Source organism: Sorex araneus, chromosome 5 (assembly GCF_027595985.1).
Source record: "Sorex araneus isolate mSorAra2 chromosome 5, mSorAra2.pri, whole genome shotgun sequence".
NCBI lineage: Eukaryota > Metazoa > Chordata > Mammalia > Eulipotyphla > Soricidae > Sorex > Sorex araneus.
Genome location: NC_073306.1, coordinates 74,810,432 through 74,837,384, shown reverse-complemented (window position 1 = coordinate 74,837,384; position 26,953 = coordinate 74,810,432). Strand labels below are relative to the sequence as shown.

General features: G+C 36.2%; 1 protein-coding gene across 1 annotated transcript; it reads right to left on the bottom strand.

Annotated features, from left to right (window-relative positions):
• LOC101550309 (calcium-activated chloride channel regulator 4-like) lies at positions 1-26,953 on the bottom strand. Its single transcript, XM_055140367.1, has 14 exons — positions 26,795-26,953; positions 22,559-22,699; positions 22,252-22,399; positions 18,545-18,653; positions 15,754-15,931; positions 15,206-15,424; positions 12,642-12,869; positions 10,991-11,168; positions 10,266-10,372; positions 6,764-6,979; positions 5,803-6,070; positions 3,455-3,622; positions 746-988; positions 1-419 (listed from the first exon to the last, which is right to left on the bottom strand). Exons 1-14 carry the CDS (start codon positions 26,951-26,953, stop codon positions 1-3), a joined length of 2,781 nt encoding a protein of 926 aa, XP_054996342.1.

Below are 26,953 nucleotides of genomic sequence, written 5' to 3'. Positions count from 1 at the left end.
TTAAAATCCTGTCCTAGGTCTATTAGAACTTCTTCGCCTTGTAACGATACAAATAGTGGTACCGACAATAACACTAACAGCTGCCACAGTTCCAACCACCACCAACACCACAGTGGAAATACTGATTCCAGAACTAGGATAATTTTCCTCTTGTAAATTATCATCATCTGCTTGAGGAATAAACAATGCTACTTGTGCAATGTTGGATATTTCAGATGTATGGCCACTGTCATCCATGCTCTGAATGGCAAAGAACATGTGGGTTGCATCTTCTCTTACATTTTCTTGTTCAAATGTAAATGTTTCCTTAGAGTTGGCATCCTTTGGTCTTAGATTTTTAATGTTTACTGGCTTGGCATCATCAAAATTGTCTTTTAGATCAAGGATATTTCCACTTTTTCTTACGATATACCGTTGAGCTAAAAAAAATTACATGTTAGAAACAGAACATACAACACTAAATTCCCTTTTATTATCTCACCTGAAAAATGACCAGCTAAGCAATACTTATTCTCAAAAGACAAGTTTTTTTAATGAAATAAGAATTTTGATTTTTGATATTTGTCTGATGCTACTTTTCTGTATAAAAATGGCAGCATTGAAAGTGTGCTTTTTTTATTTAAACGTAAATTTATATAGTAAATACTTTAAAAAGCTACCAATTAAAGACAGTTTTATTTCACCCACATTTACTCTTGCTTTTGAAATGAGAATCTTTTCACTCCACATAAAATTTCATCCTTACCTTTTCCAAAATCAAAATCATCTCCTGGTGCTGTCCATGTTAGAGTGATCACATTCCCCTCACGTGTGGCCTCAAGATCTGTGATTTGATTTGGTGGGAAATAGTCAAGAGAGGAGGGATTGTAGTTATGTGGAACACCTTGAAGTACAAAGGCACCTCCAGCTGCCATTCTGCTGAAATTCTCCATGTTTGTTTGAATGTCCTTATCAGTTTCAGTTCTTGGTGGATTCACTTGAATTTCTCCTGGAATAAAAAATTCCTTATTATTTAATGGGAAAAATGTACAAGTATTTTCAGAACTCAATAAAATGCATTTCCTACTAAAACCACTTTACTTTCATCCCAGGTACACATAGGTAAATTTGTATTGAGTTTGGTGACAAAATTCCAAATGTCCATCCATGGATGGAAGAGTCTTTCTTTAGTATCCTGACCAGAATCTTGTAGGAGGCAGTGCAACAATAAACTGCATTGGAATGAATGTTGCACTGAATCCCCATTGAGTATATGCCTTTAAATTTTTTCCCCATGTGTGCTCTCTCGGATTGGAGCGACAGCACATCAGCGGGGCATTTGCCTTGCATGCGGCTGACCTGGGTTTGATTCCTCTGCCCCTCTTGGAGAGCCCGGGAAGCTACCAAGAGTATCTCTCCCACCCAGCAGAGCCTGGCATGCTACCCGTGGCATATTCGATATGCCAAAAACGGTAACAGTCATACAATGGAGATGTACTGGTTCCCGCTCGAGCAATGGGATGACAGTGACAGTGACAGTGTGCCCTCTCTTATTTTTTCATTTGAGAAAGTTTTTTACTTGGAACCATATGTGCCAGGCTCTTCTCTTCCACCTGTTGCAAGTGCTAAGAAATAATGCTTGGAGTTTTATTCTAACTCTCCTCAGAAATCCCCTAAAAGTCAAAATATAAGGGATGAGAAATAGGAAAGCTAATAAAGAATGTACTCTGTGAGTTTCTAGAGAATGCGATGGGGGCACACAGGATGTGAACAAGGAGTGAAGTGTCTCCAGGCCTGCCCACTGCAGTGGATGGACAACAGGCGGAGAAATGGAGAAACAGGGTCCTTGTCTTCAGGCAGGTCAGTAGTCAGATTATTTCTCTCTCTTTCCCAGCTAGTCAAATCTCTCCCCTTACTTCAAGATCATAGTCATAGTTTTGGTCATAATCCCAGCCGTCATGGTTCCATCATCCTAGTCTCTTTGTAGACCTCAAAGGCTTCAAATTCCAGTCATAGTTGTCATCTAGTTCTCCTTCTAGTCCTAAAGTCCCAAAGTCTCCGAAGTCTCAGTTCTCGTCCCCCTTCTAGTCGCCAACATTCTAGTCTTCAATATCTAGTCCCAACTTTCTAATTCCCTCTTACCCCGTAGATATTGTTATATAACAATAACAAAGGGTGGGGATACACAAAGGTGGGGTGAACATTATCATAACAACAAACAGAGGTAAAACCACTCCTTCAGGAGTTTAACTCAATGACAAAATCTCAGTTGGTGAGATGGTTCCAGATTACTAGGAGATCCCCTCAAGGGCCGGATTCTATCCAGGGTGCATTGCTTTCTTCTCTCCTCAGCTCGTAATCTATTTTAACCATCATAGTAAATTTACTTCTTATAATATTTTTAGTCATTTTGTATGAACACAATAAGAGATATATTAAGCTTAAAACTTGGGTCTTCCTGGGGAAATCTAGCCATATACTCCAGACCACAGTCCTCAGGCCAGGTTAGTCTTTCCTTAACACAGCAGGGTCCTCATTCAGTTACTTCTTTTTGGGTCATGGCAGAGTTTGTTCATGACCATGCTCTTAACTTATACTTAAGTATTATGTTGCTTGGCCTGGCACATTTTGATGCCAGGGTAGCTTACAGCTTGCCCTAGGTCCATCCAGTTCCTTGTCAGGACCCTGCTCTTGGAGGGCAAGGAACTAAGGGCAACTGAGTCTCATGTCAAGTAAAAGTGGATGCGCAGGAGTAGATATTATTTTGGAGTCAACTCCCATGTTACAAAGCATAGCATGAGCTGTCTTCCTGTGTCCATACAAAAAGGACATTATTAAATAAACCATGCCAATGACATAAAGGAAAGAGAAAAGCAATATAGGATTATTAGTGCTTGATAGAATTGGGTGTGCCTCAGGGGCACTATTGTGAGAGTGGCTCAATAAACCTTAAGCTCCCTGGGGGAGGAGCAGGGACTACCCAATGTTATCCTACAGTAGTCTTAATCTTTATCATAACCAACTCAGTATATTTTTGTCTTGTAACTTAAAACACTCAAACTATGGTTATATTTATGTACATTTTCAGTATACATAAGTGAAGGATATATTTTGCTTTGGTTCATTAAGCACATAATATACTCACCTGAATTCTTCATCTTGAACTGAAAATTTATTTACGAATCTTTATTTTATTCCTTAAATTTTATATTATTTTATAAAGTTTTTCACAGTAAATGATTACACTCAATATTCCATCATCAATCCCACCACCACTACACCTTCCCACCACCGTTATTTTGAATTTTTCAAAACATCACTGAGGCCTGCTCCAATAGCAGGCCCTAAATACTTTATTTTGTACTGTTTGTTATGAATAATTTCCTAAAAATGTTCAAAATGTATAAAGCTTTAACAATATCAGCTCATAATTATTTAAGTCAGCACAAGATTTATGACATTATGAAGTACTTACCATTAACCACCCAGCCTGGTACAAATGCTGCTCTATTTAGGGGATATCTTAAGCTTCTCTTAGCAGCTGCTCCTCCATGAACCTGTACTTTTAAATTATGTCGGCCATCTCCTCTATAAGCTGTATAATATCTGGAGTAGACACCATCATTCTTTAGAGAATCGGCACCTTGTTTTCGAAAAGATAAAGTGAACTACTTTTGCAAAGAAAATTATGCAAAAAATTATGCATTTTGAAGTTAAATATTTGTTATATTACAACTCTTTGATTGTGCTCTGTGTGAGAAATACAAATATAATATGTACACACACATATAGAGATGTATATTTGTATATAGTAGGGCTCGAGTGATAGTGCAGTGCCTGCATGCAGCCAACCGGGATTCTGCCCCTCTCGGAGTGCCCGGCAAGCTATCGAGAGTACTTCGCCTGCATGGCAGAGCCTGGCATGCTATCCGTGGTGTATTCAATATGCCAAAAACATAACAAGAAGTCTCACAATGGAGATATTACTGGTGTCCACTCGAGCAAATTGACGAGCAACGGGATGACAGTGATACAGTGACTATTATGTTTAGTGATATAGTTTTACACAAATATACACTTGTAGTATATTTGTATAATATTACATATACTGATATTTTATATGAAACATCTTTATTTTACAAAATTATAAGCAGATTATCGTGGAACTTTACAATTTCTCAACCAAATGATATAAAGTGACTTGCCATCTTACTTTACTTAAACATTTTGTGGTGTCTGTTCAAATTAAATGAATTCCTATTAAACAAGTATTGTTTGCATAGAATTTAATTCCCACTTCACTCATCAACAGATTTCTTTGACTTTAAAATGTCTTCACCTCCTGATCACTGTCATCTATTAACTCCCTAGTCTGGCATTGCAAAACTTATCTTTCATTAGAAGCAACGCTTGGGGAAAGATCAGAAATACCCTCTCATAAGTATATTTCTTGACAATACAGGACCTGGAGGTGCTTGTTAAGTGCCAAACACATTTTACAGAAGGCTTATGATGGAGGACAAAGGTTCTTATGATAGGTTTTTTTGAATCTTTGTCCCACTCTGGATCATAAATGGAACACAAATTTCTCAAACTCACAGTGAAGGGCCCTATTCAGTGTGTATTAAGAATCCTTCAGGGCTAGAATGTGCACTTGGGCAGGCCTTTTGGCGCTATCCTTCAGCATATCTCTGGACCTGAGTAGTTCCGCAGAGCCCAGGTGGAGATGGCTGGGAGGATTAGATCACTGATACTTGGGCAAGTAAGTTCTAATGTGTCCCAGAAAAATTTGGAAAAATGAATTATTTTACTTTCTAAAGTTTTCAAAAAGCTAAGTGAGTCAATGATACTTATGAATGGATTGAATCCATTACATTTCAAAAGACACTGATTGAAATTTCTGTTATGTCAGATGCTTATACTATAAAATTTTTTGCCGTCTGAACTCTTAAAAGAAAGTTAATTTCTGAAAATAATTTAGAGTCTTGTTAAAAAAAGATTTAAACATCGTCTACCCATACAAACTAGGAGACAGAACACAATGGTCAGCACTTCATCTTATTTCCTGCCAATCAGATATGGTGTTTGATATCTCAGGACTTTGATCTCTCTTATGGTAGTTCTGCTGACCTTGGGGATCAGCTCTCAGGACTATTTGTATTGTGTAGGTCGTATTTTGTTTCAGCTCCTGGGAATCACATTGCCTGTCCCTCTCTACCAAGATTTACCCTTAACCGCATGACCACAGTGTTTTATCCTTCTGTCTAGTCGATAATGATATTTGAAGCACTTAAAACATGAACATTCGTTAACAATCTTAATGTTCCATCCTCAATAGCTTGAATATGACATCCTTAACTTTAAAACAGATAGGGGGCTGGAGCGATAGCACGCGGGTAGGGCATTTGCCTTGCACACGGCCGACCTGGGTTCGAATCCCAGCATCCCATATGGCCCCTGAGCACCGCCAGGAGTGATTCCTGAGTGCAGAGCCAGGAGTAACCCCTGTGCATCGCCGGGTGTGACCCAAAAAGCAAAAAAAAGCAAAAAAACAAAAAAAAACAAACAAACTTTAAAAGAGATATTGGTTGGCATAGGCCAAACAATAATGACAGTTCTTGTTATACATATCAATGCAAATAACATTTACTGAGTGTTTACCATGTTTAAGCTATATGAAAGTCACTTATAGGTTTTACCTAGATAGATTTATTTTTTGGATCCTGATGTTCATCAATAATATTCATCAATTTTTTTGGAATTTTTCCTATTGTTCCTTAACATGAAAATATAGGTTCATTCACAAAGAAACCTGTAAACTACCTGAACCATTATCTAGAAGTTCCAAAGTTGTGGTGGTTCCATTTTCTGTTTCAATGATGGCTGTCACAGAGGCTCCAAGAATGGGTGTAAACCCTTGTAGAACTTCTGCATATACAATCAAAGGGTTGGGAAATTTGTTTGTGTCTTGATTCATTTTAGCATTCACTGTGATTGGAGGCACAGAAGGATCTGCTGCTCGAGAATTTACTGTAATAGTTAGTGTTTCTGGGCCTGCTTTGGCTTGAAGACTGTAAGTCCAAACACCAGCCTAAAAATTCAATGAAAATATGATAGGTTTCCAAGATCAAGCTCTTTTATGCATTCATATTTTCTTACTCCAAAATATATCTTAGAAGATTGTTGCATGATAAACAGGGGGTTGAGAGTTTCCAAGGTTAGAGGACAAAATAGGATAAGAGATGAAACTATTTGTACAAGGTATGTGTTGTAATACATATTCAACTTTATGAAACCTTAGAAAGAATAAATTTTTAAAAATTTACCATATGTTTGACCTCAACTTCCACAGCCTATGATATGTTAGTGTTTATGAAATAAATCAGGGACTGGAGAGATAGATAGGACAGGGATTATGGTATTTTCTTTGCATGTGGCCAATCCGAAAGCAATTGCTGGGTCCAGAGCCAGGAGCAGCTGTGAATCCCACCAAATTGTTCCAATGCTTCCTACTTCTCAAAACTACACATTAAATAACTATGTTGTGCATTGTCTTACTATTGTCTCAGTTAATCTATATTGCTTAAAATATTGTTTTTTCTTTCTTCTAGTACATTAGTTCTTTCTTCCAACCATACTATAATTTTTAGGAACATGTGTTATAGCAAATACTTTCAATTTCATCTTAATTTTTTGAATATGCTATAAGTATTGACATCTATTTTTATATACAAGATTCTTCAGCTTTGAAACAAATTTTTAAGAAAGTGTAAAGACTGGTTACCTTTGCAATTCCTGGAAGACTGAGGTAGGCCATTTTGGAATCTTTATCTTCTGAGAAATTTTCTATCTTTGTTCCATCAGGATCCCGCAGAAAAATTAGGGGGGCTGCTTTCTCCCATGTGATGAGAAAGAATGTGTCCCTTCCCACGGTGCTGTCAATGGTTATAGTGTCATTTATCCATTCATTTTGGTTGAGCTTTTCCCCCCTACTTTCAAGCTGTTTAAACAAAATTTTTAGTTAACAACTAGAGAAGAGATTACTTTCATTCATTTTCAGTTTTTAAAAAAATATAGTTCTTAATGTTTGTACTCACAACAAACTTACACATGGCATACAATTTTAAGCTTTTGATTTCTCTCACAGATTATTATTATATGACAGTTGTTAGTCAGAAAGTGCAGATATGTAGAGTCTGAGGAGGGTACAGATGTAGGATAACATAGCCTCAGGTAGTTTAGGTTTATTGGATTGTTCCCATCACAGTGCTCCCTTTCCTCTTTGCTTATTTGTAACTTCTTTCTTTGTTTGAACAGGGCCATTGTCTCTACAATGAAGGGTTTCACCATGTTTTTCTTTTCTCCGTTGTCCTGGCTAATACCCACTTCAAGTATGAGTTATCTGGTATGTGTGTATGCATGTATGTGCCTGTGGTTTCTATCATTGCTTTACTTATTTTTATGATCACTTACTACTTCTTGTTTGTGTCAGACTAATCAAATACAAATCAAACAAGGTAAGGGGTGGGGGCTTCTCAAGAGGGCTCATCAACATTACCAAATAATGAAAAAAGCACATATGGATATTTTATTGATTTGAAATCTTGGAATAAATTTTCTCACATGGCAGAGTGAGTAACTCTGGACAGTAAACATACCCATGAAACATATCCATCTGGGATTTTGAGAATACCAGATATGAAAACTTTTCTCTTAGGGGTCTTTGTAGGGAGATTTTTAAGTCTGTGGATAGCTTTAGGTCAAGAGGAGACAGTTATGCCCATCACCTAAGAACATACACTTCCACTCATGTTATTTTAATGATGGGAAGTCCCACTGCTTTGCAACTCAGTCCAAAACCACAAACACTTTCACCTAAGAAGTAACCTGAAGGATGTGTTCTAATAGCATCATTGCTGACAAGAATCCTAGTCCTGTGGATACAGCATTACTTTCCCATTAAATAGAAGTATAAATAACTTGTTTTAGACTGCCCATCAGAAAATCATAAGGAAGTTAGAAAGTTTTGGCTGCGGGGCTGGAGCGATAGCACAGCAGGTAGGGCGTTTGCCTTGCACGCGGCCGACCCGGGTTCGAATCCCAGCATCCCATATGGTCCCCTGAGCACCGCCAGGGAGTAACCCCTGTGCATTGCTGGGTGTGACCCAAAAAGAAAAAAAATAGAAAGTTTTGGCTGCATGGTAATGTTATGCAAAAATTACTGAATGAAATGTGCATTGCTTCTCTTTTGAATTCCCACAAACTCAGATTATTGTAACATACTTATACATTGCTACAATCTTCTTTTAAGAGATACCCAAAATTTGCATGAATTCATACTTTTATTTCCAAAACTTTCTCCCTATAATTTATTTAAAAATCTACTGATATTTCAAATGGGGAGCAAAAACTGTCTTCCTCCTTGAACCTTTCATATGATTCAAAAAATTCATTCTTAAAATATTAAGAATGTCCTACACACATGCATTATCCTTTCTACCTGACTTGTTAATTCTGCCCTTACACTTTAAATTTTTTTCAAATACTTACTTTTAGTGTTCTGCCATCTACTCAAGGTTAGAAAGTTGAACAGAACACAAAATAGTCCTTAAAATCATTACTCCAGGGGCTACAGTGATAGTATAGTCAGTTGGGCACAGCTCACACAGATTTGAATCCCAGCACCCCATATTGATCCCAGAGCCCGCCAGGAGTGATGACTTTGATCACAGAACCAGGATAAAACGATGAGCACTGCTGAGTGTGGCTACCCTCACCCCCAAATCACTCTCTATTGTCAATTTTTACTTGTTTATTTATTGATACTAAGGAATATCATTTACACCTGAACTCTGATCAAAATACAAAAGTATTATAAATATTCAAAATATAAAATCCAAAATATATTTCAAATATTGAATTAGAAACCTATCCTCAGAAAATAAGTTAGAAAGGCACTGTAGCAGGAATTCCAAAACATAAAGAGAATGTTTTTACCATCAGCTATCGACTGCCAACTATAGCTGCCAGCTACCAATTATTAGAGCATAAAAGAAACACCATAAATTGTTAAGCTCTATATTATTTTTATTCAGTGAGTGATAGCATTTTCTTAGTTACCCATGTTGAAGCCCTCAAAAATGAACTTTGTTCTCTTTCAGTTTCCTCTCCACCAACTTCAAAGCTAGATCTCAGAACCAATTTTAATCTGTTTTGTAGGATATATCAGTTCTCCAAACCAATCTGCACCTTTAGCTTATCCCTGCATCCTATGGCTTCCGTGCCCCTCTTGGTTGGAATATAGAGGAAAACAAGTCTGTTTAGGTTATCCTATCTGTTTTAATGTAGGTAGAGTTAGAAGTCAGGATTCTTGGCATAAAAATGACATGACAGGGGCCGGAGCAATAGTTCAGCGGGTAGGGCACTTGCCTTGCACTTGGCTGACCCGAGTTCAAACCTGGCATCAAAGCATTGCCAGAAGTAATTATTGAGTGCAGAGCCAGGAGTAAACCCTGAGTATCGCTGGGTGTGACTCAAAAAGCAAAAAACAAAAATAAAGTGACAAGATATAAGTAGTGTAAATTGATATGAATAAATAGGAAACTTCATGAAAATATTCTGAAGGAAACAGACTGTGATATGTTATTTGGGACATGAATGAAGAAGAATCTTGGCTTGTGCAGTTTTTAAATCTAAGTAAGAGAAAATGACATTATTAAATGTTGTTATTAAAACATTGGGGCAAAAGTTGGGTAAAATGGAGAGTAGAATGAAGTGAAAAGTCAGTGAAAATTATCACTAAAAGTAAGGGGAAAACATATGCATTTTCTATATATATCCACATATAGTGAAATATCTATGTATAATGATTCTTTTGCTTCTGTGATATATTTCTTCCACTTTCAAATCCTGTTCTTGTGTTTATTCACTTAATTGAATATAGTCCATAGTAGTAAAGCTTGGGGATACCTTAGAAACATGGCACCTTTTATACACATTGATAGAAAACAGGGTTATATTTTTGGACAAAAACATTTTTGTTAGAAATTTTGGCATGCTATTATTGCTTTACCAAACCCTGTGGGAAAGGAGAAAGGAACTATATGCTTGTTATTTCATCACTTAATTCGGTTCTTTTAGGAGACATATATACAGAATATATACCTAATTTTAGGCCGATTTCAGTTAAAATTTTACTTTGTCAAAAATATATAGCTCAAAACCTAATTATCATTTTTTGATTAATATTATGACAAGACAAATTGTCCAGGAATAAGAACTCTGACCTGAAGAGACTTTTCAGAGAGAGGAGTGTTTTCTGATGTAAGGGCTGAGAAAGCTTCCACAAGGCCATTGTTCTCAGAAGCATCACTTGATAAAACATGCTTTCCTCCTATAATATAAATACAAATTAGAGTGATTCCTAGTAGATGTGTAACTATGAGTGAAATCTTAGTGATTAATAACATAACAGAGCAAACACACCATACTTTGTTTCAATATGTGTTATTAGACCCCAATAAGAGAGGAAAAAGATGGATCTGAGGCAGTCCATGACTTGATCTGATGATTTCTCACAATGCTTCATTGTCATCCCACCATATTTTCCTTATGCCCTGATTTATCTTCTTTTATGCCATTTTCATCTAAAAAAAGGCAACACCTTGTTTATGACTCAACTCAGAAGTCACCTGATCTTTGTTGTCTTCTTTCCTGACTTTACAGTCCCGAAGAATGGTCTTCCTCAGACTACATCGTGCTTAATTCCTAAATAATGTTATGTAACTATGCGAAGGTTAGTTGATTATCCTGTTATCTGATAAGTAGTTTTATTTTTTCTCTCCAGTCAGCTGTTATGAGCACCTTGAGAATAGACAGTGGTTGGGCTCTATCTCTGATCCTCTGCTCTGACAGGATCTACAAAGAGTAGCTTTAAAGAAACAATGGATTTTTCTGTTTCTACACTTATACACTACTATCCAGGGACTAAAATATCTAGGTCATGTATTACCTGTTAGAGTGCTCATTTTAATGACAGCTCTGTCAGCATTTCTTCCCAAAGCAATTAAATGAAGGACGGCCCCGCTTTGTACCATTTCGTCAACACAGTCTATTGGAGTATTATTCTCCCCATCCGTCAGCAGTACTATTTCAGATCCATTTACTTGGGGATGTACTTTTTTAATTTCCTGTAAACATAGCCAGAAGATACTTACTTAATGTTTCTAGATCAAATAGATTTTGAGGAATTCAGGGGAAAATGCACAGAGAAAAGTAAAGTATGCTAAAAGAAAAAGATGTCTAGGTGTCTGTAAGAAAGTATAAAAAAAACTTATCTCAGAATAGTAATTTTATTTCATCTTCTCTGACAACTATTCAATGATGCTTAGCACTTACTCATGGCTCTACACTCAGGAATCACTCCTGACAGTGCTCTGGGGACCATATGAGTGCCAGGGATTGACACCTGGTCAACCACGTCAGATAAGCACCCTGCCACTGTCTATCTTCCAGTCCCTTTTATTTTCTTTTACTGGATGGTTCAGATCACAGCCAGTGAGTTAGTCTATTTTGACTGCTGTGTAGGCAGTACAGTTTCTTCATTCAGGTAAATAACTGAACTAAAATTTAAAATTGTATTGAGAACTCAGTGAGGGACTTATCGAGAGAGATGAGTAGTAAAGGTAACTGATTTATTCCTTAGTTCAGTCTTATAAAGTTACTTTTTACTGAAAAAAAATTTCAGATATTTCATACTTCATAAATTTCATCCAAGAAATGAACTCCCAACCACTTCCAAGATCGCTCCTCTGTTATCACTTTTTTTACAATTTACTTTATTTGTGGAGTTGTATTCTTAAAGCATAAATAAATGTGTCTGATACTGAAAGCTCTTGAACATCATTCTGTTGTTCTTAAATGATAAACTTTATATATATTCAGCTCTGAGATATCTAAACATTTATCTGCAAAATACATTTTATATATTTGTAAAACTTCACAGACCACTACAATCTATCATTTCTTGGAATAGTCTAGTCTTTTTATACCTCTTTCCCAAAGAATATTGCATGTGCTCTCTACCTGAACCACTGACTTGTCGTCATTCAAATATTAGCTAGAATGTTACCTTCAGTGGCCTTCATTGAAGTGAAGTACGCTTCGGTGAGGTGTGCTGGGCCTCCTTTTTTCCCTATCACATCACCCTGTTTGGTTCCTTCACAAAAATTTGTGCACAATGCACATTTATTGTTTTTATGTATGCTTTATAGCCAATTAATTTCTCTAGTATTGTAAACCAGCATTCTTCCACCAGCTATCCATTGACCAGTGTTGATCTACAGGTATAGAAAGCTTGAAAATCACTGTTTTTCTCCCTTGGTTATGAATGCTGTCCTATAGACCAGTATGAAGGACAGGCTCAATTCACAGTGTAAAACAGTTGGAAATGACGTTGTAAACTAATCAAAGTATTAATGGAATTTTTCCAAAACAAAAATTTCTAGTGATTTTTCCTGCTTTTTGCTTACTCCTATGATTTTTAGGATTATGAATTAGGAGTCACATTAAAATTAAGTTTCAGGTATGTAAAACAGCAGTTAACATTAAAATGTTTTAGTAAAATATAAAAAGGAAAACTAATTAGCCATTGTGATTTTTACCTCTAAAGCCTTTCGAATTCCAGAGCAAATGGAAGTTCCTCCCGTAGGTTGTGGAGGTAACTTTTCCACGAGGGTCTCTCTGTCTTTTTGACTTGTTATTTTGATTAGAGGGCTTTGAGTAAAAGCACTACTATCAAAAACAACTATTCCCAAAAAGGATCTGTTTTCAACAACCTGAAGCAGGAAATGTTTTGCTGCTTGGTTCATTCGATTCAGACGATTATAATCCTGAATTATAAAGAACAAGAAAAATGATCAAATGGCTTTCAACTGGAAAAAATGACAGATTACATAAAATGAGTAAACAGCATTTGTTGTTTAAAATTTTCTCTCATGAATATTGATGCTATAGCATTTTAGATAAAGTTAAGATAGTCATGTGTTTTATGGAATACACATAGTGAAAACTTAACTAGAATTGATTCTTGGTTCTAGAACTACAAATTGAGGGCATTCATAATGCCTAATTATCATTGGGATATTATACTTCAGTTGTGTCAAGATTAAACCAATCACGAAGGTTCACAGTTTGAAACTAGAGGATAATGTGGTACTACCCACTATAGAGTAACGTTTCTCTATCCATTGGGAAATAGGCTACCCCTAAAATGAAACATCCCAGTAGCAGATATTCTGAGAGACCCAGTAGCCATCTTTCCCAATTTCTCTTTTACTTCTAACCTCACCCTATCAAGTTTCAGACAATGGATTAATTGAAAAATGTGTGGGGTGTGGGTGGGTATCCCATTAAGATGCACATCTTTCTTCCCTAGGTGAATGCCCTTGTTCTAGATCTCTTCATTGATTTTTTTTCCCTCCAGTCTATTAACACCAACTAACTTTGGTATCTCTTCCAAACACATGCCTATTTGTTTTTCTGCACTCTCTAGAACCAAATCACAACAAGAAATTTCTTCTATATCATATACAACTTACTTTTCTTGTTTAACTTGGCTCTGCCGGCACCCTACCTAGGGAAGGATGCTTATGCTTATCTTCTCCCAGTAAGAAATCTCATCTTTCCTCAGTGACACTACCCAAAACAGTTTTCTGTTCATGTTTAGTTCTTTTTGGAGCTCTATGCTGTTATGGATGGCTACATTTAGTGGTATCATTCTCTGCTTTTTCCCAGTAACTCTCTTTTATTAAAGACACTATTCCTGATCTTCAGAATGTTATGTTCTGTCTTAAATGTGTCCTCCTTCTGGGTGCCTTATGACATTATGCATTATCATTTGTGGTACTGACTAGAGTGATAGCACAGCAGGTAGGGCATTTGCTTTGCACGCGGCAAACCCGGTTTGATTCCTTTGTCCCTCTTGGAGAGTCTGGCAAGCTACTGAGAGTATCCCGCCATCATGGCAGATCCTGTCAAGATACCTGTGTAGCATTCAATATGCCAAAAACAGTAACAAGTCTTACAACGAAGATGTTACTACCACCTGCTCAAGCAAATCGATGAACAATGGGATGACAGTGCTGTAGACAGTGCATTTGTGGTACATTCACTTCAACAATTCTTTTTTCTGAGTCCTGTATACTATAAGATCTGTTCTAGACTAAAGAGATACAAAGAATAAAATAATTTTTCAAGTTCAATTCTGAGTCCTAAAGGAGCCCTGCTTATCTTTTTAGGAGATAAATTTGAGTTTAGTAAAATGTATTGTAGTGGAGATTTGCATAGGTAGATTGGGGAGACCAGAAAAAGACATTTCTTAATCCAGTTTGGAAGACAAACTCATATCCTGGATGAACTGGATGCCCGCACTAAACTCTGAAGGATGTTAGAGAACAATCAGGTGAGGATAAAAAGAGAGAACTTTTTATCTAACTGTGAACTCTTCTGAAAAAAGAGTTTCTATTTCTAGAGTCTAGCGGAATGTGTACTTTTTACTGAATGTGGGTAGAAGGAATAAATGACTAGATCTAGACTTATCTTCTTTATAGTGTTTCTGTTTGTTTGTGGACCACAGCCAATGTGTTCAGGGGTTATACCTGGCTCTGGCTAGTGATCACTCCAAGTGGTTCCCGGAATCAAACCCAGACCTTCTTTTATGCAAAGGATGTGCTCGGCCCTTTGAGCTATCTCTCCAGACTTGGTATTGCTGTTTGTCTATTTTTTTGAGAACAAAGAAGTCATCTGATAACTAATTCCTAAACAATACAGCCCTTTTAAAAATTCTCTGGTTGATTTTGTCTCTTGACTTTAAAGGAAACTACAAATCCATTCTATTCTTATGTCTGTCAGATATTTCCAATGGATAAAGGGGGAAAGATTAGGAAATATTTCCATATTTCAATGCATAGTTCTGAGCTAACAAAATATTACAAAAGGGTTTCAAGTTTCACTCAATCAATTTCATTTTCTAGAAAGAACAGACTCTCATGCTTTATGTCTTTTCAAGTCTATCACTAACATTTTTCACTGATTCTCTTGAGGTTATGATTACAGAAATCGATTTCTAGTATGATGCTTGGACAAAGCAGATACCGGTTACAGTGCTGAGCTTTTAGGGTTTGATACCTCTGTCCTACATCCAGCAAAAGTAGGCACACAAACTTACCCCCATGCTTGTAGACCTATCAAGAACTAAGCATACAATTCTTTCACCGACCCTCAGCAATGAGAACACAGGCAGAGGGGGTGGTGTCACCATAGGCTTCGTGTTATTAAAATCCTTAGAATTTCTGATTACTTCCCATGTGCTTTTGCGATTACACTTTTTATTTTGTAGGTTTGGAGCTTCTTTATTATGGTTCTTTTCATTACAGAATTCAACAACCTAAAAGTTCAACAAAATGAAAAAATTACACACAATGTAATAAGACTAATATGAATTTTACCATTTACTTTATTATTTTGTCTGTTCACAAGTATAAAAACCTTTAAAAACGCTTTGTAAATATGTTTTCTAATGAAATATAAAGAGCTACAATAACTATATTAACATTAAAAAGTATTAGTTGAGAGCTTATTATGTGACAGTGACTGTTCAAAGAACTCTGTATTAATCCAGGTAGTCTTTCAGGTTATCTTATGGATATTTTATAAACACAGTAACATATAATTTGATTATAAATATGCAACTTGAAGTGACAGTTGGATACTTACAGAATCTATAGCTTGCATAAACATTATTGATGTTTTTGCAGTTTGCTTTTTATCAGGGAAGAACTGACAATCTTTTTCATATAGTTTTGTTGTAGAATTAAATCTGCATGGTCTAAGTACATCGCTGCTTCCTTGATCCTTAAAAACTCTATTTACACCAGTAATACCTTTGGAGCACCTAAAAAAATATTGACATTACCCTTTAAATCAATCCAGTTAACCCTGGGCACTTAAAAAATCTCTTGTGTTTATTTTACATTGATTCTAATACTAAGGTTTTATTTTTATAATATTTTTATTGTTGTTGAGTAACACTGTTACAATAGTACTTTCTTCATGCTTATGATATACAAAACTCTTGTCCCTCCACCACCACCGGAGTGCCAAGAACCTACACCAGGTTTAATTCAGATTTGTATGTCAACCTATCCTGTTTTACAGTAAAGTTTAAGTGTCTGTATAAGAGAAGTTACTTTCTTCAGGAAACTGAGGCTAAATTTTAATGTATTTATTTGGGGTGCATTAGAGCCACACTCAGTAGTTTTTAAGGGGTCTTCTTGGCTCTGTGCTCAGGGATTACCCCTGTTACTCTCAAGGGAAACATGTGGTGATGGCAATTGAACCAGTTCCCCGTGTACTCTCCCTCAGAGTCCACCAGAGAGAACCTTTAAATGGTTTCCCCATATATGCACACATTTAGTTTGCTGCTGGCATGAAAGCTGCTGCTGACCAGGAAGGCCTGGCATGTGCCCTTAGAGTCATGGCTGCAGGTTCCCAGTTACAACATCTTTCTAGTATCTTTGTGTTGGGAAATGCATTGCGGTTATTTAAACTAACTTATGAAAACATTTCTTCTTGGAATAACTATAGCTTCAAGTTCTTTGTGGATTTCTAAGATGATATTCTGAAAGGATGGAACTGCGATGGGGAGGCATTTTGATAAAGATATAAATACATGAATTTGGCCAGTCGTTACAATAAATAAGCTGGAATTGTAAATATATCCCATATGTCTAATGTTGTTCCAATTCAAACAAGCAATTCAAGAAGCAATTCCTTAAGCAGGGAGATAGTACAGTGTGAGGGCACATGCTAGGCCTTTCTGGATTCTATTCCTGGTGCCACATGGTCCCTCAATCACTTCAGGTAGAAAAAGTTGCATTGAACCACAGGGTTAGTGGGCTGAGAATCACAGATGTGGCCACTGGGTACCACTAGGTCATCTGCGTACCACTAGTAAGGCCCTCCCCAGTTTTCCCCCCAGAAGAAGAAATAACTTGATTTTATTTAGTCATTTAGGAGTTAGCTTCCTAGAGCCATATATACTTCTGTTGCCTCAATATCATGAGGCATATGATATTATATATATTTAAAGGTAAAGATAAAATTTTTAGAAGACATTATACATTTTGAGAAAACATGGTATAAACATACAAAATTTTTCTAATGTATCCTAAAACAAGTGCATTCAGGTCAGTGAAGTCTTCATTAAAATCCTCTCTTTTGTTTATCCAATTTTTGTCGGAAGTCCTAAACCCTAGCAGTGCATTTGAAATTGATTAAATTGATGGCACTTGTATTTGGATTTCTTCCCCTAATTTGTTTCTCTTGCTCTTAGAACCAGGAGAACTGTACTCTGTGCCTTATTAACTGTGATGTTAGATATATTTTTTAAATTTCTTAATTTTTTTATTTCAGATGATTTTTTAAAAATTACTGGTATCTGACAGTAGTAACGTATTCAACATGAAATGTTTACTGTCTAAAATGTTTTGTAAGGATAATTAGCACTTTAAATGAGGTTACTTCATAATAATTTTTAATATTTATCTGTTTCCGTTGGTGTTGGGGTCTGGGTATCCTAGGAATTGCTCAGGAGTCCCTGAGTCCCTAGGCCAACACTTCAGTGGCCTGGTCCTGAGGCTGCAGTGTGTTTGGGCCCTGTGGTGCTGTGGGTATTTGGGCCAACGGGCTATTGCTGGGAGCCTCCAGGGCTGTGTCTAGAGATGCTTGGGGAATACATGCATCTGGAAATTGAATCTAGGTCTAACCACTGTACTCTCCTACTCCCTAAATTTGCAAGATATAGGTAAGATCTTAAAAAATGAACTTGATAAATACAAAGAAATTTCCATTTGGCTTCTAAAACTGTTGATGTTTTATTCAGCCCACAGTCCCCATTACTTGCTAGTCCTTCTTATCCATTCTTTTGCAATTTAATTTTGGTCTCCTAGCATATAGTACAACATTTTCCACAGAGCACAGTTTTAGCACAAATGAGTTCTGTCAGCTATAGTGGCGAGCTATAAACATATGTCATTCAACCTACCAATTGTTCTTGAATTTATGTGTAATTTAAATAGACCACAAGCTACTTTGAGATACATTTACTAAAGTAAAATAATACTATTTTTGTGATACAACCTGTATGATCTACTGTTAAATGACAACAGCACTGTAGCACTGTTATCCTGTTTATCGATTTGCTCAAGTGGGCACCAGTCATGTCTCCATTGTGAGACTTGTTGTTACTGTGTTTGTCATATTAAATATGCCACAGGTAGCTCTCCAGTCTCTGCCATGCAGGCAAGATACTCTTGGTAGCTTGCTGGGCTCTCCGAGAGTGATGGAGAAATCGAACCTGAGTTGGCCACATGCAAGGCAAATGCCCTACCGGTTATGCTATAGATCCAGCTCAAAGAAAATAATTAGCATTTAAAAGAAATTCATAAAAAGAAGTAACAACCTAAAGTAATTTAAGAAAATGAGCTTGGTCATTTCTTGGTCATACCTTGTTGCTTCAATTTTCTTGTTTGAAGCAGCGTAGAAAGGCTCATCCTCATTGTACTCATCAAACACTCCCCAGCGGAGGTGAGCCCATTCATGGACAAGCAGTCGACCTGTGAGAAAATATTTCAAATATATATCAGAATTCAAGTCGCAAAAGTAGTCCATCCAATAGTTTTTAAATTTTCAAGAAAATATTGATGTTCTGGTTTTAAAGGACTAAATAGGCTTTTAAATAAAATTATTATACTACATTATATGAAATGGTTTATATTAAGTATACTATATTTCATTTAAAATATTATCAATGAAGTATTTGTTTTATATTTGATAAGGGCATAGAGACTTGGCTTTGGGTTTGGTTCTTGGAGAGAAAAACGAAGTTGTTCTTAGTAATATGTTTAATCATATTAAGATGATTTTTGGCTTTATGAAGCTCACTCCAACCAACAAAATAGGCAGATATACAATGTACTAGTGACACTAAAATTTCTGACAATATAAATTAAATGTTAAAAACTGTCTCTATATGTTTCTTAAGGGCTTATAATAAAAGAGATGAAAAACATAGCCATAGACTCTATATAATAATAATTTCATAAATGTCTAAGTGAAGTAATTAATGTATTATTCTTAAATACACTCACTTATAACATAAAATGATTAAATATGTATGTTCAGCACCATCTTTGAAATTAGAAGGTGAGTAATACGTAGTTGCTGACAGGGGGAAGTCAGAATAAAAATCTTTTTCTTAGAATTACTATATGGCAAATGTAAGAATAAAGGTAAATGCATAGCTTAAAGATTGAAGAAAAAGGTGGAATTTTAATCAATAGTAAAAAAAGTAAACAGCAGCGGAAAAAAAGTGGGAAATGATATCTGTTTTGTTGCATTGTATTACTCTAATTGCTGGGTTCTGAAAATAAGAGGGGCAAGGTCAATAATGTCATACCAAAATCATATGTCAAGCTTTTTTGCTTTTGATACTCAAAAAGTTTTTTGTGGGCTTGTTGACTAGCAACATTATCACCTTCGAATTTATAAGAAATGCAAAAAAAAAACAAGGAGCAAGAATTCACATACTAACATATATCTAAGTAACTATATCTCATCACTTATTTAAGGTTTCATACTTGAATGGAGCCAGTGTAGTGAACTGAAATTATATATGGGGGGTGGGTACCCTATATCAGCTACTAAAATAGGAATTTGATGATATTTAAGACAATTCAAAATTGCTTACTCTGTGACTTCCCCAGTACAGTCCCCTCTCAAATATGCTTTGTTTTCAGTTTATGGCTGCCCCGGCCCCCATTTTCACCTATATTGGGAAGGTGTATGTGATAGAACCTAAAAGGTACACGTTAAAGTGGATGTGGCAGGATACGAATCATGAAATTATTTGAGGGCAGTTGTCATCTCAGTATATGACTGTATCACTGTATCACTGTCATCCTGTTGTTCATCGATTTGCTTGAGCAGGCAGCAGTAACGTCTCCATTTTGAGACTTGTTACTGTTTTCAGCATATTAGAATACACCATGGTAGCTTGCCAGGCTCTATGTGTGGGTGGGATACTCTTGGTAGCTTGCCAGGCTCTTCGAGAGGGCTGGAGGAATCAAACCCTTGTGGGCCGAGTGCAAGGCAAATGCCCTACCCGCTGTGCTATCGCTCCTGCCCATCTCAGTATATATGCATGTCAAGTCACCATGTTGTACACCTTAAATATTTAGAATTTTTATTTAAAAATTCCAGCTCTCTTAGAATTCCATTCCAATGTGCATCATCTTCTCACTTTCCATTTGTCCTGTAAACAATTGTAAAAGCATTTTACTTCGTATGTTATTCTAATATCTGCTTTGATGATAATCTCTAGTCAGAGTGAAGTGCTGCCTGGATGGTCCAATTTTCTTTTGCGTATGTAATGTTTTCATTTTTAGCACAAATTACATGAACACTAAAGACTTTTTAATTAATATTATTTTTCCCAAAAGCCATATTGTTTTTAGGGCACTGTTTTTGCAGAATCTGACTTTTTTTTTCCACACACATATGAGTCACTTCATGGCAGTTGGAGGCATATCTGAAATGAGCAGCTATAGAAAGCTGTCAGTTATGGAATAGGTCTGAAGTAGGCACAGAAGTTTAACTTCTAACTCCCATAAACTTTGGGAGTTGAAAATGGACATAAATTTGAAAATAATTTTTTTTCAGTAAGGAATATTTTAATGACTGGGAATGAAAAGAATAACTAGACAGCATATAAAACTTGAAATGCATATTGAAAAAGAAAGTTGAAAAGAAATAAGTACTCAGGCTCATGAAACTCAATTTCTCGTTTTTGAAGGAATGTCCATATTGTTTTTTAGAAAGGCTGGACCAGTCAGCATTCCCACCAACAGTGAAAGAGCACCTCTTTTTCCCCACATCTACACCAGCACTGGTTGCTTTTGTCCTTTTGAATGTGTGACAGTCTCTATGGTGTGTGATTATATCTCATTGTTGTTTGATTAAAACTCAAATATGAAAGCTTGTAACTGTATCTCACAATGATTCAATAATTAAAAAATTTAAAAGAAAGAAAAGAATTAAGTAAAAGTATCATTGAGAAGTGTTGAGGCTTCCTTGAGCTTTGAAATAAATGTTTTGTATTATTTTCTTGTTATGGTTTTGTGATTTTTTTTAAATGTTGGAAGCATATTAAATGAACCAAATAAAACTGGGTGGAATTTAGTACCAATGAATGACAAGTTGAATCAAAGAAAGATAACAGTAGTGAGGAAGTTGGGATTTTTATACTTAGAGTTGAAATCACTGATTTTACCTGACATGCCAAGTTGGAAAGATGTATGACTATAAAGGTGTAAAGGGACACAGCTGTAAGGAGAACAAACAGGGTGATGTTAAGGTATAGGGGGGAGAAGAAGCTTGGGGTGTGAGAAAGGAGATTTTAAGACCAGGTAGATTACAATTCCCAATAAATTTGAGGACCAGGGCTAGCTGAATGTTCAACAGAGACAAGGGGCTTAATCAAAGCTCACTGAAGGGGCAATGGAAGAGGGAGAGGTGTACCTGGGGTATGTGAACTCAGGAAAGTTTTCATAAACAATAGAGGCATATGAGTTAAGGCATTCTTTAACAATAAGTTACAGTTTCATAATAAAAATAATATGCTTTGCTTCTTTTGGACTAGTGATCTTAACTTGTAAGTTGAAGTAGGTGAAATAACCATTTTTATAGCTAGAAAGGATCATTTACTTGGAAAGTTCATCTGATTCAAACAAATAAGTTGAATAATAGTATCAGCCACTAATAGTACCTGAATGTTTCATCCTGTACAGAAATATGTACCTTGGCACTTTTCAGCTTACCACATGCTGCTTTTCATGGAGGCAGTAGATTATTGATTATTGTCCAGTTGTGGAATACTGAATTATTAAAGTCCAAAAATGCCTTGAGAAATACATTTATAATTTACTGCCCTGTTTTCAAATTTCCACAAACACTGTACTGAATATAATTGCATGAGTTGCCTGATATTTATAACAATTTTGAAATTCAGAATACCTCTATTCATGATTTTGTAGGAAATAAGTACAGAGAGGCTAGGCCAGTTGTCCGAGGATACAGTTGGTTGTAACAGGAGTTTGGATTTAAACATTGTACAAAGCTGCTTGTTTAGCCAAATTTATTGACTCGAAATCCTACCTGTTGGTCCATATTCATTTTGTTTGTTTCCAAGTAGAAACTCAGGGGTCAAGTGAATGAATTTTCCTTCTTCTCCACACTGTGAAAAGTGTCTGGTGTAGGGCTCATCTCTGCCTGGCGATGCAGGTGGTGCAATTATGACAGTAGCCTGGGAATGTATAAAATGTTTTTTTAAACATTAGAAATATAAATGATAAAATTTAGTCTGAAACACTCTGGAATAGTTTTCAGTAAAATTGAGGAACAGCAGAAAGTATATATTTTTTCAGAAAATATAATTTCTAAGAGGAATTTTATTGAGCCTTACATGTTTGTAGCTTTCACGTCCTGGCCTCATATATTGAGGTTTATGTTTCCAGGTGTCTGGAATTAATATATTTACATTTTTAAAATATGTTCTCTTTTCTGTGGCTTTAAACAGGTAAGCAGAAGCTTCAGTCACCATGTCCTGTTATTAAGGGGAAAATATAACATGGTCAAATGGCATGAATTAAAGGAGCAGGGATTCATGACAAACATTTCTTTATTTAAAAGCAGTTTGAAAAGCAGACTCTCCGCCTCAGAATTGCTACTGTGCTAACCACATTTTGCTACACAAAATTATTTTTTGATCTTGCACACTTAATAGTTTTCACTGTAGTTTTGCAGAGATAGTGCATGAATTTAGGTGCTTGCCTTCTACGTGGCCAACCCAGGATTAATCCCACCACTACATACTACATCCCGGCCATTTCCAGGAGTGACCACCGATTACAGAATCAGGAACAACCTTTGAGTGCTGTTGGATGTGCCCCGCACTCCATTCCTCCTGCCTCCTAAAGCCTAGGATGTTTCATAATCCTTCATCAATTGCTTCTGTTTCGTGTTCAGAGAAATTTTATGATATGATAAAGACATAGAATTCAGAATCATGTCCTTGGTTCTAACACTAGAATTAGTTTAGTACTTTTTGGGTGATAGATCTTGCCAATTGATGTCATGCTGAAGTTCAATTTTCTCATATCTTAGACTATTTTATAGTTCCAGGGTTTGAACCCAAAGTATCACAAGGCAAGTGCTCTACCACTGGGCTATATTTCAATCCTTATTACTTACATTTAAGGATAATATAAGGATGTAATGCCTAACCTCCATTTTTAACCTCTGAATGCAAAACTGAGGTTATCAAGAGGGTGGTATAGTGGGGGTAGGGACAGGCAAATATAGGGGTGAAACAGAGACATTGGTGGAGGGTATTGGGCAACTTGGTGATGGTGGAGATGCAATTGCTGTTCACCAAAACCATTCAAGCTGATACTATTGTAACAATTTATAAAAAAATAACAAATACATGTGAAACAAATTATAAAATACTCTAAACATATGCAATCATAAAATTGGTTGATATCATTACTCTTACTTTGGGGAACTAAAAAGACTTTAAAGAGAACAGACTTAATTAATGTCAATGTAAATAGTCTATAGGGATGAGTGATAAGAGAGATTATGCTCACTGTAATCTCACCCTCTAGGAGAGACTTGCTACAATGCAGTTACATGGGAAATACATTATAGAATTCTGACCATTTCTGTTTACTTTGTAGATTTTATAGCTCTGTGCAAATTACTTAGACAATAGAAGAATTTCACTATTCTCAGTCAAAAAAACTACTGTGACCCCTTGAGGTGCAACACGGTGGCCCATAATGGTTCCCATGGACTTTTCAGGCTGAATTTCTAGCATTTCTTTTCTCTCTTTTTCTTCTTTCTTTTTCTTTTTGGGTCACACCCAGAAATGCACAGGGGATACATCCTGGCTTTGCACTCAGGAATTAAGATTCCTGGAGGTGCTAAGGGAACTCTATGGGATGCTGGGAATCGAACCCAGATCTGTCGTGTGCAAGGCAAACGCCCTACCCGCTGTGCTATTGCTCTAGCCCCCTCTTTTCTCTCTTTTTCACTTCTCTCCTCATCCTCTCTTTCCACTATGGATTTAGTTGATTTTATTTAAAACTTTGCCTTTATACATTTTCAAGCACAGGACAATTACATTTTCTCATTTTTGAACTTCAAGATATGTAAAGTGGAATTTTATTTTATTTCATATTTGGGGTTTTAAGGCCACACCCTTCGGTGCTCAGGGGTTACTCTTGGCTCTGAACTCAGGAATTACAACTGGTGGTGTGTGGGAATGATATGGGATAACAGGGATCAAATTCAAGTTGGCTGTATGCAAGGCAAGTAACCAACCCACTGTATTATATTTTCATTCCTAAAAACAGAATTTAAAAAATAAAATTGGTAATCCAAAATGCAAAAATTAAACGCCTGAAAATTGATTCACAAAGTGCTATTTACTGGAACATATCATAAATATTTAGAATAATTAATCAGGATAAATATGACAAAATTTAGCAATAGACTATATATATGTGTATATATATATCCCCACCTCCAAAATCTATCTCACCTCCCAAGCCAGAAGTTTGAAAGCTTCTGTTAAGCACTCACTGGATATATTATTTAAATTTAACTAGACTTGATGGTCTTAATAAAAACATGTGGACTGTTTTCCTAGTCTACATTTGAATAGCAATAATTTCAGTCTATCAAATACCTTGCGTATCAAACTCTTCTCAATATGCACACAGAACAGCTAACTGTTCACAGATTAAAACACAAGTAGTCATGAAAGAAAGATCCAACCTGTTCTCCCAATTAGCCAATACTTAGTGGAATCCCAAGTATCAACGTATATATGTAGTATAGATGTCCCTATGCATGTATGTGTACAAATACCTACACACATACCCATAGTACTAGGTATAAATAGTGCTAGGTATAAATAGTACTAGGTATAATTTAAATATACTGAGGAATAAGTGATTTAAATAAGTGATTTAAATATAAATAGTACTGTTTATTTAATAAAAGTTCCTGAAAACATTCATTTCCAGCTGAGGCTATAACCCCTGTACCTTGCGATAAATTTCATATGTCAAAATTGAAAAGTAGTGCTAAAATAAGATTCAAGACAGAATTTAAATCACTTATTCCTCAGTATAAAAGCTTAATCTTTTGAATATAGAAATAGTTTTAAGGTCTAGGAGTTAAGACTTTAAGGATTTTGGCAAAGTGATACTGCTAACACCTGGGAAAACTACATTGTCCTCTGGTGGTTCTTATTTTCCTTACTGTCTGTGTTCAGATTTTATTCTGTGTTGAGTCCACAGAATTTGATGGTCTGTTACTTAGCCAGGTCTGCCTTGCAACAAAGCCTATTTTCTTCCTATTAAGTTTCTTCTCAAAATTCCTATAGTGTCTGAACTGGGTCAAGAAGATGAAGACATTGATACTTCTAAAAACGAGCACCATCAAACCCAAAGACACAAGAATAAAAGGAATGAGGAAAATAAACCATTGACATCTCAAGACATAATCGTTAATCTAGTATAAAAATTATGATTCAATAATACTGCTACTTGAGTATAATTCAATTGATGATAATTCCATCTTCTCCATGTGATCAGGCCCAAATGCTTAAAGTCTTAACTCCTTTTTCATATTGTCCCCTAGCACACATACATTCAAATCATCTGAAAAGTTGTTTGTGATATCTTTAGAGTATATCCAGATCACATCACTTGAGTTCTCTCTCCTACAATATACTGACCCTTATTCACTACAAATTCTCAATTGTAAAGCCTCCAAATCCAGTGTCCTGTTCCAACCTCTATGGTCACAGGCTGTGTGACAAGTGGAAGCACCCTCACCCTCAACATTTTGTCCATGGTACAGGCAATGGCTGCTGAACGTGCAGGAGAGAGCACATCCCTCTCTGCTCACACCGCTTTCATGGATTCCTATTACTCAGAGTCTTTCTAGTGACCTGGGAATTGCAACCTCAATCTCTGCTCTGCCCACCCTTTCACCAGCTTAATCCAGTTGTTTCCCAGGTCATACCAATTCAGTTCGTACCTCCATACCTCTATTTCCTGCTATTTCCTCTCTCTTGTTTTCTGTGAGCTCTTCTCTCATCCCTTTGAGCTATAAGCCTCAGATAATATCTCCAAAGGAAAGCTTTCCCTTGCTACCAACTATGAAATGTAATCACATTCTCTCCCTTCCCCAGAACTGCCAACATTTTCCATTCGTTTTTGCTGATTTATTTTTCTTCATAGCAGCTTGCTGTCATATACCCTGCTTCTTGCTATCTATTATTATCTATAATAACATGCATTGCCCAAGATCTGGTACTTTAAAATTCCCTAGTGTCCCCCTGACTATCCAGAAGAATTCATTCATAAGTATTTGTTTAGAAACAGCAATTCCAACTATTGAGGTTACAGTTTAAAAACCGCGACTCAGAAAGGGGCATATCTCATATTTGTTTGGTCTAGAGTGAGAGAAAGCAGAACCCTTTCTACTCCTCTAATTCTCGTGGCCCATTATAGCATCATTTCCACTGCATCATGCTGCTTTTAAGTGTCTTGGAGTGTTCAAAAGTCTTTCTAATAATAAAAACTACATGTTTTCTTTTTCTTAATTCAAGCAGAATTCTTACCTGTATTTCTGTAATTAGAGCTTCATTTTCTGGCACATCAGCGTTTATAGCAATGATAATACCTTCATAGCCATTGTCTTTCAGTTCAATCAGAGACGAATTGCAGCCCCCTAGCAGGTATAGGACAGAGAGAAAGACAAAACTTCTGAGTGTTCCCAT

Coding starts and splice junctions, on each gene's coding strand:
- LOC101550309 (XM_055140367.1), bottom strand. CDS start 26,953: ATGGGAACACTCAGAAGTTTTGTCTTTCTCTCTGTCCTATACCTGCTA. Junction 12,870..15,205: donor ATAGGTCTACAAGCATGGGG/GTAAGTTTGTGT, acceptor TTTATAATTCAG/GATTATAATCGTCTGAATCG. Junction 6,071..6,763: donor GTCTTCCAGGAATTGCAAAG/GTAACCAGTCTT, acceptor TTGAATTTTTAG/GCTGGTGTTTGGACTTACAG.